The 13,755-nt window shown below is 41.8% G+C and overlaps 2 protein-coding genes across 2 annotated transcripts in view; one reads left to right on the top strand and one right to left on the bottom strand.

Annotated features, from left to right (window-relative positions):
* LOC115432208 (calpain-2 catalytic subunit-like) overlaps nt 1-12,923 on the bottom strand; it is a 39,655-nt gene extending 26,732 nt beyond the window's left edge. The window contains exons 1-5 of the mRNA XM_030153120.1: nt 12,656-12,923; nt 10,644-10,713; nt 3,510-3,628; nt 1,904-2,037; nt 1,264-1,432 (exon numbers count right to left, since the gene is read on the bottom strand). Coding sequence (XP_030008980.1) covers nt 1,264-1,432; nt 1,904-2,037; nt 3,510-3,628; nt 10,644-10,713; nt 12,656-12,892 — 729 coding nt within the window. The 5' untranslated portion in view covers nt 12,893-12,923. The remainder of the gene's footprint in view (nt 1-1,263; nt 1,433-1,903; nt 2,038-3,509; nt 3,629-10,643; nt 10,714-12,655) is intronic.
* Nucleotides 12,870-13,755, top strand: part of capn8 (calpain 8) — a 37,136-nt gene continuing 36,250 nt past the window's right edge. The window contains exon 1 of the mRNA XM_030152676.1: nt 12,870-13,020. Coding sequence (XP_030008536.1) covers nt 12,891-13,020 — 130 coding nt within the window. The 5' untranslated portion in view covers nt 12,870-12,890. The remainder of the gene's footprint in view (nt 13,021-13,755) is intronic.

The raw sequence follows: 13,755 nt of genomic DNA, 5'->3' as shown, positions 1-13,755 counted from the left end.
AATACTTTGTGGAACGTCCTTGCGCTGCAATTACAGCTGCAAGACGTGTATGCCTCTTTGCTCATCTAGAGACTGAAATTTTTGCCCATTCTTCTTTGCAAAACAGCTCAAACTCAGTCAGATAAGATGGAGAGTGTTTGTGAAGAGCAGTTTTCAGATCTTGCAACAGATTTTTGATTGGATTTAAGTCTGGACTTTGACTGGGCCATTCTAACACATGAATATGTTTTGTTATAAACCATTCCGTTGTAGCTCTAACTTTATGTCCTTGTCCTGCTGCAAGGTGAACCTCCACCCCAGTCTCAAGTTGTTGCAGACTCCAACAGGTTTTCTTCCAAGATTGCCCTGTATTTGGCTCCATCCACCTTCCCAACAATTCTGACCCTCTTCTCTGTCCCTCCTGAGGAAAGGCACCCCCACAGCATGATGCTTCAACCACCATGTTTGACAGTGGGGATGGTGTGTTCAGAGTGATGTGCAGTGTTAGTTTTCCACCACATATAGTGTTTTGCATTTAGACCAAAAAGTTCAATTTTGGTCTCATCTGATCAGAGCACCTTCTTCCACATATGTGCTGTCCCCCTCTCATGGCTTCTGGCTAACCCCAAACAGGACTTCTTATGGCTTTCTTTCAACAATGTCTTTCTTCTTGCCACTCTTCCATAACGGCCAGATTTGCACAGTGCAGGACTAATAGTTGTCCAGTGGACAGATTCCCCCATCTGATCTCTGCAGTTCCTCCAGAGTCACCATGGGCCTCTTGGCTGCTTCTCTGACCTGTCTGATGTGTTCCTTGGACTTCATGATGTTGTTTGCTCCCTAGTATTCTCTTAACAAACCTCTGAGACTGTCACAGAACAGCTGTATTTATACTGAGATTAGATTACACACAAGTGGACTATTTAGTCATTAGGTCCACATTCGATCATTCATCAGTCAGCCAACTTCTGAAGGCAATTGGTTGCATTCAGAGAAAAGGGAGCCGAATGCTTTTCCATGCCACACTTTTCAGTCTTTTGTTTGTAAGAAAATTTGAAAATCATGTATCATTTTCCTTCTACTTCACAATTGTGTGCCACTTTGCATTGGTCTTTCACATAAAATGCCAATAAAATATAGTTATGTTTGTGGTCTTAATGTGCCAAAATGTGGAAAAGTTCAAGGGGTATGAATACTTTTTCAAGCCACTGTATCTGGTCTCTCCTGTCTCCTGTATTTGTCCTGTTCTGATCCAGTCTGGTCTTGTGGTTTTCAGATACTCACATCGATGGAGCAGCCCAGCAGGGCTCCAGCCTCCAAAGCCTTCTTGATGATCTGGAACAGGTTGCTGGGTGGGTTCCTCAGGTCGTAGTTCTCAGCGATGCCTCCAGTGAAGTCCTCAAAGCCCTCTGTGGTGGATCCTCCAGACAGAGCCTCGTAGCAGCCGTTTACTCTGAGGCAGAACCGTACAAAAGGTTAGAGACGTTCACTGGAAATAAAACTAACCCCACTTTCATCTGTTTCTGAGTGTTTATATGCTGATGATGTACTAATATAAACAACGCTCTGATACACAACAAAGAAAGAGATGTGGTATAAAAACTCCTCTACTGTAAATGAAATGACAGGGGCTCAGGTTAGAACTTCAAAAAAGACCGATCTGCTGCAACTATTTGACTGAAAACTATTTCAGTTTAGGTTTGTTGCTCTCTCTGCTTGGAATGAATCACAAAGTGCCCTAAAACAGGAGCTGATCTCAAAATGATTTTAAATGTGATCTTAAAGTTTGGTCTGGAAATGATTAGACCTGTTTGGATGGTCAGATGGTTGTCAGTTTGAATCCCTGTTGCTTACTTGGCATAGGCCTTCTCCAGCAGAGGGCTATTTATGTATTTCTTTGAGTGTTTGTTTGTTTATTTCTTACTTAGCGTAGGCCTTCTCCAGCAGAGCACTCCAGAACTCCCTGCCTTCAGCTGAGTGGACAAACAGCAGCTCTCCGTCTTTAACCGGCAGCCGGTCATCGATCACCACGTCCACCCACTCACCAAACTGCCAGAACTACACAGAGACAGAAGGGACTTTTATTTTGAAAGTAGGGCTGGGAGGTAAAATGATAAACATATATTGTGATATAACTTTTCCTCGATAGAAATATGAGACATGCTCAATAGAATTCATTTGTTCATGATTTGACAAACATAAGAACAGTCAATCATAATTAAGAAGCGCCGTACTGAACTAACCACGCTAGAGCCACGGCAAGTTAGGTTGATGCACACAGCACAGGCATAAGAGCCAGCTGCAGCACACGCTAATGTTTAGGCTGCAGCGGGAGGTAATGCGTGTTCCCTCGGGAGAAAATCTGACCAAGAACTCGGGCGACAGGGTGGCCTAAAAGTAGGCTGCGGTATAGAAGCCAGGAGTCAGACGTTCAAAGCATATTAAGTTTCATTTTTGGTTTACGGCAGTTACAGAACACACCCCCACATATATACACCCGGTACTGTTTTGTGAAGATGGTCTGTTTTGTTTGTGTTCTTTTAAAACTTGAAAGTTTTTGCCCACTGGTCAGACTTTGTTTAATTTTAAATATATGTACCTGTTTTATTTATCTGAAACAGTTGTATAATGTTCTTCAGCACATCTGTCATGTTCAACCTCTGACAGAAAATAAATATGTCGTCTGAAATGAAAAAAATTATTGTGATATGATTTTTTTCCATATCGCCCAGCCCTCTTTGAAAGGCAGATACACCTTCCTTTAACTTGTGCTCAGGAGAGTTTGTCTAAACTCAGAATTTGTCAGTTTTTGGTTTCATAAAGTGAGTCCACTTCAACTCTACGTCAATTAATGCCGAGTTACTGTTTCTTAACTCTACTGATAACGTCTTTTTTTCTTCACCTGAACTCAGATCAGCTGATCTGGAACCGGAAACTACGTGGAACCAGCTCGACTCGGCTTGGCTCGGCTCGACTCGGTATTCCTGGAGAGCGTTTCCATTACAAGATACTACCGACTTTACAGTACCTGGTCGTCATAGTGATGCAGCACGTTACTTCCGTGTCATCTGTTCAGAGAGTTGCTGATAAACTCGCTCGTTGCGTGTTGTCTCGTCTGAATTTTTACGTCGGCCACTTAAGACTGAATCTCCTCGACCGACCATGGTGTAGTTTTGGGCTGGTATCATGTGGATGAATGTACCGCTATATTTACTGTCAACTTCCGCATCTGTTTTTTGTAAAACGGCGGGTCACAGAGACAACTGTCTGACCAATCAGTGGTCTGCAGTGTGAACACGTCACGTTTTAGTATCTGGTCCCCAGTCCTGGAACCTCGGCGGAGGTGATACCAAAAAAGTAGTACCGGGTACCAGATTCCAGGTCCTTTTTCATAATGGAAACGCAAAAAAGGCCGAACCGAGCCGAGTCGAGTCGAGCCGATACCACGTAGTGGAAACGGGGCAGTCGATGTCAGGGTTCAGGGTTAGGGACAGGGTCATGGGGTCAAGGGTCACAAGAGAGTCAGATACCTGGAAGTGGAAGATACCGGCGTAGTTATCCCCAAAGCCCTGGTCGGAGGGAACGACTCGAGCCATCACGTACTCGTTAAGGGTCAGAGATGCGATAGCTGCCAACAGCCAGCAGTCACCTGGATGCAGGTAAACAAATAGGTACACAAACAGGTAAACACACAGGTAGACAAACAGCTAAGCAAACAGGTAAACAAAGGTGCAAGCACACAGGTGACACCAACCAACACTAACCACATAAATTTGTTTTGGGTTTGTTGCATATTTTTTTCATTGTTTTCATCTTGTTGTGTCTTTTGCGTTGTTTTTATTGTCTTCATCTCATTGTGTTCTTTTCATCTCGTTGCATTGATTTTGTCTTGTTGCATTTTTCTTCTCGTTGCATTCTTTACGTCTTGTTGCGTTGTTTTGGTTTCATTGCATTGTTTTCATCTCATTGTGTTGTTTTCATCTTATGCTGTTTTCGTCTCTGTGTTCTTTTCATCTCTTCTCTTTCTTTTCGTCTCGTCACATTATTTTCCTTATGTCACATTATTTTAATGTCACTGTGCTCTTTACATTTTGTTGCATTCTTTTTGTCTCATTGCATTCTTTTTGTCTCATTGTGTTCTTTTCTTCTTGTCGAAGGCTCCATGTTTTTGAAGACCTGTTGTTTAATTCAGGACAGAAAGCCAACCTGATTCTATTGTGAGATGTTTGTCCACCTCTGATGTCCAAACATGTCATACTTGACCTACAGTGGATACAATGGTAACTTTAAAGCATCTGTTCCCAAACACTGGGTTATCACCCACACTTGGGTCACACCAGATTTTCTGTGGGTCACAAATTTAATGTTCATGTGCATGTTTTCAGTTTTGTGTACAGATCAAATCATTGATTAAACTATCTGGTTGAACTCCTCAATGTCAAATATTAGGAGGACAAAAAGTCCACAAAACAGTTACCCATAAACCCACTCACATGATACCTAGTGTGAGTCATCGTCACTTTTACAAAGCAGATCCAGTTTTTAATGGAGCTGAAGAGCAGGAAACAAAACTCAGAGCAGCTTCACTAGTCTGTGATTAACCCAGAGATGAAGAAAAGACTTAACGGCAATGCAAATTAATGCAAATATTAAGCAGCAGAGAGGTCTCACTCTGGGGGAACTTCCTGAACCCACAGACTGTTGGAGAATGTGTTGGTTCTCATTGAATTTGTGTATGTCGACTTCATCATTGTTACCCAACATGTTCACAGAGTCACATCAGACTTGTGTGGTTTTACTGAAGGCACGGCATACTGACTCATGTGAACCGCTAAATGCACACAGATACACACAGTAACACACAGACACACACAGTAACACTGAGAGGGTGTGTTTAATTGTGTTTCAGTGTGTCGTTGTGCGTCGTTATGTATGGGTGTGTCCTGTTGGCGGCAGTTCATTCCTCGCCCTCTCCCTCTCTCTCTCTCTGATATCTACTTGGTGTCTCTCGTCCTCTAACAATGGGCTGGCCTTTTCCAAACCACTTCCCGTCAGTGTTTTTTTCCTTTTCGTCCAATCAGTTTTCAGTGTGGCATCGCCCTCTAATTACTCAGATCTGGTCCTGGGTTTTCAGCTGGTTCACATTAACGTTCTGTTGTAAACACTGGGTTTTTCTGCCAACGCCTGAATGTACTTCAGAAGTGCTTCTGAAGCTGAAACATCTACAAACCAGGACACAATGAAATAAACATGAAAGTCGTTGAATGTTTGAAATGAGAAAATATTTCTAATTCAAAGAAAAGGTTATATAATGGTGAATCTGATGCAGTAACACATCTCCAAAAAGTTGGGACGGAGACAAAAGACTGGAAAGTAAACAGAAACAAAAAAGAACCAACTGGAGGAACATTTACATCTAATGGGGTTCAATATCAATAGGACTGGATATAAAAAGCTCATCTTAGAGACAGAGGTTCAACAACCTGAGAAAAATTGAGTCTAACTGTGGAACGATAGAAGAATAATGTTCCTCCTGACTTCTCATCTCATCTACAGAACATAATATAATCAACAGATTCAGAAAATGTGTTTAAATCTCTGACACAAGGGATGAGGCATCAGTCCAAGATGTGGCTGATCTTCACGTCCTCAGGCTGCACTGCATTAAAACCACACATGATTCTGTGATTAAATCAGTGCATGGGCTGAGGAACATTTCCACAAACCACTGTCTGAACACAGTTCACCATCACATCCACAAATGCAGGTTAAAGCTCCGTCATGTCTTTACATGACGGAGAAGAAGCCGTATGTGAACATGATCCTGAAATGGTACCATCTTCTGTGCACTGAAGCTCATTAAAATGGACTGAGGCAAAGTGTAAAACTGATCTGAGGTCAGGCTGATAAGACAAGACAAGATATGATGTCTATGGGATGAGCAGCTTGAACATCTGGAATGGACCATCAATGTGAAAATAATCTATGGGGTTTAGTTCAACATATGCTCCATCCAGACCCTGACTTTTACAGAGGACACCTGGAATATTTCCTCCAGACCATGTTCCACCATAGATGCACATATTCCAAAAGCGTGGCTTCATAGTAGAAGAGTCCTGGTCCTGAACTGGCCTGAAGTCAAGACCTTTCACCAAAGACCAGGACTGTGGATCCTCTAGAACACTGTTTCTCAACAGGGGCGGTACCATCCCACACAGGGTGTTGGGTCACCATCCGTGGGCATTTGGAACAAGAAAGCTGAGAGGGCTGAGAAGTATGAATATCAAGCAGCATGTTATGTCAATGACCCCCCCTGCAATAGTATTAGGTATAATACCTATGCTACATATATAAGATCCATCAGACCCTCCCCCGTTTGTTCAAAATAAATGGGACAACATTCCTCATAAGTCCATCATCTACTCTCCTCAGGTCCAGACATTTACAGACTGATGTTAAAGAAGAGGAGATGATCCACAGTGTGAATATGGACCTGGAAACACTTCATGGAGATCAGTTACTGCATCAGATTCCATTTTACCTGAGTTTTCTTCCATTTAATTCAGTATGTTTTCTATATTCTACTGTCAATTCGTTGTGATTTGCTGTGTTCTGTTTTTATTTACATTTATTCACGTCATTGACCTGATGTAGGTGTTGGTGAATTCAACAGATGTTTATCTTATATTTTGTTTGCATTCAGTTCAGACACAAACTAAACTGTTTACGAATTGAAAAAGAAAGTTTGGACTAAAATAATAAAGTTTAGTATTTTATCCATCAACTTTTAGATTGTTTCTAAGATGCCTGCTTTGCACTGGTTCGTGGTTCTGTGTAAAATACTTTCATTATACTAATACCTGATAATATTAAAGGAAACTGAACAGCCTCTAAGAACAGCGGAGCATTATGGGAACTGGTGTTCCCAGGAGAGCAAATAATTGTTGAACCTTTGGGCGTGTTTCCTCTGCATTTAACAGTATTCATCATCTGACCACAGGATATGCACAGACACACACCTGTCCTCAGGTGAAATACCTGCTGCCTGTCTGCACATGTGCAGACACACCTTTACTGACACACCGCTACATCAGCACTAACGCGGCACCACAGCAATGACCGTTACTGTGTTCTGGAGACAACGAGGATGTCACTGTGCAGACGTGAACATGGTCAGAGGATTGAGGTAGCAACATGAGCACTGTGAGCAACAAGAGCAACATGAAACAACATGAGCATAATGAGCAACATCAGCAGCATTAAACAAGAGCAACATGAAGCAAGATCAGCACCATGAAGTGTGATGAAGCAATATGAAACAACATGAAGCAACGTAAGTACCATGAGCAACATTCAGTAACATTAAACAATATGAGCAACATGAAGCTCCTGGGACATGAGCAACATGAGCATGATGTGCAACATTAATAACATTAAACAACATGAGTGACATGATGCAACATGAAACAACATAAAGCACCATGAAGTAACATGAGCAACAGGAGCAACATGAAGTATCATGAAGCAACATGAGTAAAATGAAACAACATGAAGCACCATGAAGCAACATGAAAATCATGGAGCACTATGAAGAAACGTGAGCATCATGAGCAACATGAGCAACACGAAAAAACATGACACATGAAGCACAATGAGCAACATGAGCAACACGAAAAAACATGACACATGAAGCACCATGAGCAACATAAAACAACATGAAGTATCATGAAGCAACCTGAGTAACATGAAACAACATGAAGCAACATGAGCATCATGGAGCACTATGAAGAAACATGAGCATGATGACCAATATGAGCAATATGAAACCACTTGAAGCAACATGAGCAACATGAAAAAACATGAAATATGAAGCACCATGAGCAACATGAGCACAATGAGCAACATCAGCAACATGAAACAACATGAGCAACGTAAAACAACATGAAGTGCCATGAAGCAACATGAGCATCATGGAGCACTATGAAGAAACATGAGCATGATGACCAACATGAGCAACATGAAACAACATGAAGCAACATCAGCAACATGAAACAACATAAAGCACCATCAAGTAACATAAGCACCATGAGGAACATCAGCAACATTAAACAACATGAGCAACATGAAGCACCATGAAAAATCATAAGCAACATGAGCTATATTGAGCAACATGAGCACAAGGAGCAAAATCAACAACATTAAATAACATGAAATAACACGAGCAAGAGGGCCAGTTTTAGCTGGTCATTTTAGGGTGGGCTGGTTGAAATAACAGGTGAGCAACTTGGTTTGTATGTACTGATAATAGCGAAGCTGAATAGTGTCCTGAAGGCTGACAATTTGAAATTGCAGTCCTGACAGCACTGAAAAGAAGTGGTTTGGGGGTTTATTTAAGAATTAGAATGACTTTATTGATCCCCGATGAGAAATTCAATTGTCGGGCAGCTCGTCTGTGTTCATTTACTCATTAATATAAAATAGAAATGATTTTAAAAGTCCTTCATGCATATTTCTTTTCATTGGATGAGCTTGAAAAATAAAAAAAAATTAATACTAAATACTAATACAAAAAATATTCTCACTGTGGCCAGAATTTATACAAAAATAAGGCAGTCTACTCTTGTTCAAACAGACTAAAAACTGGCACAACAGAACAACGGCACAAATAACTGAAACTGGGCCAAAGTAAAAACAACATAACTAAATCATTCATTCATTCATTCATTCACTTATTTAAATTCAATCTGAACAGTGACAAATCACAAAGAAAACAACAAATCTTTCTTTTTCCATCTTAAACCCTGAACTCAAGACTCAAATGTCAGTAAAACTACATAAATATAGACCAACAGGACAAAATGATTATAATAATTAATTTAATTTAGTGATAGAGATCGTTTGCCACTCACTCGGTTTTTGTATCTTCCTTGGGCGACGACTGAGACACTATGTATGTGTTTTACTGGCGTTGTGTTGCCCAATGTGTGTGTTTTATTGGCGTTGCTTTAGTCAGTGTATACGCACTGGGCTGGCTGCTCTGCAGGAGCCCAGAGACAGAGCATGTCAAAAAGTCACAGATACAATGAAACTCCAGTAGAGAACCGCAGTATTAAACAGAAACCTCAATAGGTGCAGCAGTGACCTCGATAGGTGCAGCAGTGACCTCGGCAGGTGCAGCAGTGACCAAGGAGGGCCATGCTGCTGTATGAGCGAATGAAGCGCTCAGGAAATGCAAAACAATAATGACAACCAATCACTGACGGAAGAGGGCGGGCTGTAGGCTGCCCATCCAATCACAAATAAGACCCAATAGTAGTGTAGTCTATTATATTTTTCTATTGGATAAATGTTTTCCCTTAACTTTTGATTGGGTGGGCAAGACGGACATTTGGGTGGGCTGAGCCCACCCCTGCCCATGCCGACCACCGGCCTCAATGACCAACATGAAGCACCATGAAAGATCATAAGCAACATGAGTAGGGCTGGGTAAAAAAATCGATTTAATCGATCTTAGATCGATCTCATTTTAATTTAGCGTAATTGATTAATAGTGGATGAGATCGATTTTTCAGAGCAGGACCGGGAGTACGCGGAACTGCGGGCGGCTCTGTCTTGCGAACCCCTGAGGAAGACTTGGTCTCGCTCGCGAAAAAGACGTGGTGGGGAAACCCCCTCTGCTGGAGGTCCTCCGGCCTCAAACTTGAACCCGCAGTGTGAAGGAATAGGCCGTCCAGCGAGTCGCGGAAGCGGGTCGTTCTTGGAATAATAACTTGGATCCATACTATCACCTACGGCTGAGTATGGAGTTAGAGGAAGAGTAGTGCGACAATGTCTGACCGCTGCACTACCCCCCAAACCAACACCCAGGAGCGCGTGCGCCCCCCACTCCACTCCGACCAACAATCACAGAGCGCGCACCCCCCCCCCCCCCCCCCCATGATTAATCGATTCAGAACCTTATGAATTGAAATCGAATTAATTATGGAAATTGGCCACGATACCCAGCCCTAAACATGAGCTATATTGAGCAACATGAGCACAAGGAGCAAAATCAACAACATTAAACAATATGAAACAACATGAGCAACATAAGCACCATGAAGCAACATGAGCAACATGAAACAACATGAAGCGCCACGAAGCACCCTGGGCAGTATCAGCAACATATACAAGACATGAGCAACATGTGCAACATGAAACAACATGAGCAATATGGAGCAACATGAACAACGTGGCCCTGATCCTTCATATCTGGACTCACTGCACATCTTACAGGATGTCCATCAGTCCGGATGCTACAGTGTGTTCAGGGACATTCTGGATATTATGGTGTGTTTAGGGGCTATCTGGACACTAGTGTTCAGGAACAGTCTGGACACTATGGTGTGCTCAGGGGTGGTCGACACTACGGTGTGTTCAGGGACAGTTTGGACATTGTGGTGTGTTCAGGGATGTTCTGGATGTTGTGTTGTGCTCAGGGACAGCCTGTGTCCTATTCTGCTTTCAGGAACAGTCTGGATATTCTGTTGTGTTCAAGGACAGTCTAGATTTTTTGTTGTATTTATGGACAGTCTGTCCTGTGTTGTGTTCAGGGACAGATATTGTGGTGTGTTCAGGAACAGTATGGCTGTTGCGGTGTGTTCAGAGACCATCAATAAACTTACCCAGAGCTCCCTGGCAGATGTCAGTCCTTGTGGCTCCGCCCATGATGAACTCAGGGTTGGAGACGAGTTCCTGAAGGAGACACAGAGTCAGAATGATGCCTTCACTGAACAAAACACAGAGCAGTGAAGAGGAACCACAGTCCGAGTATCAGGCTGTTTCTGGCTGTTAACGCCCGATGTCATGGAAACATTGTGTTTACATCCTTTGGAGGCGTTTGTGGGTTTCAGTCTCAGTTTGACTAAATTCCTGAAATAGTTTGAGCAGATTCATTGTAAACTTTAACTGTGTGAGTTTAACGTGCCAGTCCATGTCCTTCTCCAGGATATTGTCAACCAATCAGAACTTACAGGACTTAGACTAAGGTACACAGGGTTTCTCTGTCATCACGGTAACACACAGATCCTCTCCAACAGTCCGCCTAGACAACAGTGATGCACAGTCCAGACATTTCCCAGGTTTGGTTTATATATTTTATATTAAGCCAAAACTGCAGTTCAAAGGTTAGCTGAGTGTCCTCACATGGTCAGATAAACAGGCGTGTGTGGGAAGTCCTTGTGTTTCCTGCAGTGACTCATAACGCTGGTATTTCTGATCTGATGATTCACAGACTGAATGGAGATTAAACACAGAGGAAACCCAGCGACAGTGAACATCTTGGCTTTAACCCTGATGAGTGAAGATCCGGCATCAGAAACCCATCCATTTACTCAGGGTTCAGATTAAAGAACAGAACAAACAGAAGACAGAACATAAAGAACATGGGGAAAATGATGAAATGAACTTTTGTTTCTCAGATATAACAACAGTTTAAAGCTGAACTATATGTCATGTCTGTTAAAAAGACCTTCAAAACATTAATTATCTTCATATTTCTTGTAAATTCAGAGACGTTGACGTGCAGATTCAATGGATACTGAGTCATAATCTGTTTCATTTCCTTCATCACATGAACATTTTGTGGATCATGTTTGTTCATTTTAACTTGATGGATTTATCCTACATCTGAGTTTACATTAGAATGAGGAGATATAACATTAAAAACTGAGTTCAGTTAATGTACTCATATAAGAATCAACATAAAACCTAACCTAAGATAATAATTGTCAAATGACTATATTACGATGAACATCTTCAGTGTTATTCAGTGTTTTTTCTCAGTTGTTCAACTGGACTTTTACTTCTGTTTCATGGTTTGTTTGTTTTCTATACTTATTGGAGTATTTTTAAATGTATAACCTGAAGAAATTTTGGTTCAATTTATATTTTTTGACAGGTTGTTTTCCTTTCATCTTTACTCTGATTTTACACCTCTAGTCGACTCACATATTAAACATCTATAACTAAGATACAGAAAACAGATTAAACCCAAACTGTCATTTCTCCATCAGGTCATCATCATCATAAACACACACTGTAAATGATCAGTTAGAATGAGATGGATTATTAGATTTTTAGTCTCTGATCTGTGTCTTTTCTGCATCAGTTTATTTTTCAGAGATAAGTGAAGTTACATTACTTTTTCATATGACGTCATTTATCATCACGCATACATGTTTCATGCAATAGTTTAAGACGCTTTAAAGATCAGGGGTTAAAGTTAGGATAAAATAAAACAAACTGACAGACCATCAGCATCAGACCTGGGTCTGGGCCTGGACCCGGATCCATTCCTGGATCTGGACTTGGGTCTGTTCACATCATTCGTGGTTCCTGGGATTAAAATTCTTTACTGTTACTTTAAGATGAGTCTGATGTAGTGATGTTTTCAAGTCGGCCTGGTTCTGATCATGGTTAGGGTTCCTTCTTCTCGTTCCTTCTCACTTTAAGACGCCAACCGGTATTAAATCGGTTATCCTCTTTCCTCCTGGTTCTGGTGTCGATTCCTTTGCTTCCATCAGGGGGCGTCACCGAACCCCCTCCCTCTGCCAACCAACCCTCCACCCCGGTCCCAAACCGACCCACCCAGACCTGGACTCGGACCAGCGTCCGGGCCAGGCCCGGTTCTACTCACCGTGGGCCTCTTCCAGGTGACACCGCGGGTCTTGTAGGAGTTCCGGCCCAGTTCCTTGAAACCCAGAGCCTCTGGACCCGCAGGGAAGGTGGGGTCGCAGAACAGCTGTCCGGACTCCCGATACTGGGTCCGCAGAGCTTCGAACCGCTGGTTCAGGTACGGGACCGCGTTGGCGCTGGAGCCGAAGCCCGCGGCCAAAGCCCGCTTCTTGGCCAGAGTAGAGGCCACGCCGGACATGATGGAGGACCAGGACGAGAAGAATCGAAGATCACGGAGTCAGAATCCTAAAGTTTCCTCAAAGTTTTCAGAGTCAGACCTCCGCCCCGAGTCGGAGGAGGAACCGATGCTGGGACCCGCCCCCCTGTGTCTGTTTACAGGCGTGGAGACACGCCCACGAGACATCACACGCACACAGGAACTCAAACTCCGGAAGAGGAGAGTCTGAGACAACCTCGGGTGTAGATCTGAACTCATGTGGATCCGGGACTAGATTTGTCATGTCATAAAAACCAGACATGAACAAAAAACACATGTTAAATTAGGTTACATTCGACTCCGTTCCATTCGATAGTACTTTATTGATCTTGAAATTAAGGTTTCAGTATCAGTACTACATTATATGTACAGAGAATTAGAGGAAAAAAAGGAGAACAAAATAACAATAACTTTAGAAACAGTAAAAACAAGTAGGCTAACTTCACATTAGAAATACTACTAATAATAAACAATAAAAAATAGTAATAATAAATAATTACCATAATAATGATAGTAATAGATAATAATAATTAATGATGTCCCAATCTGGATTTTTTTGCTTCCGATCTGATTTTTTTAAATGAGTAGTTTTGCTGATACTGATCCGATATCGATAATTTTTACTATTAATTTTAGATTTTATTACTAACATGAATTTCTGGTATATGGTTAACATCAAAATAGCTCTTCCCAGCATTAAAATTAAATGCAACCAAAGTATTACTCAAAGGTTTTTATTATGTTTCATAACATTACCAACAACAATTTTTTTATTGTTTTTTTTTTTTTTTTTTTTTTTTTTAACAAATCTACACTAAGTCAGGTCGTATAAAGAACTGAATCCA

The sequence above is a fragment of the Sphaeramia orbicularis genome, chromosome 1, assembly GCF_902148855.1.
Source record: "Sphaeramia orbicularis chromosome 1, fSphaOr1.1, whole genome shotgun sequence".
NCBI lineage: Eukaryota > Metazoa > Chordata > Actinopteri > Kurtiformes > Apogonidae > Sphaeramia > Sphaeramia orbicularis.
Note: the sequence above shows the minus strand (reverse complement) of the source record. Positions and strands in the feature narration are given on the sequence as shown.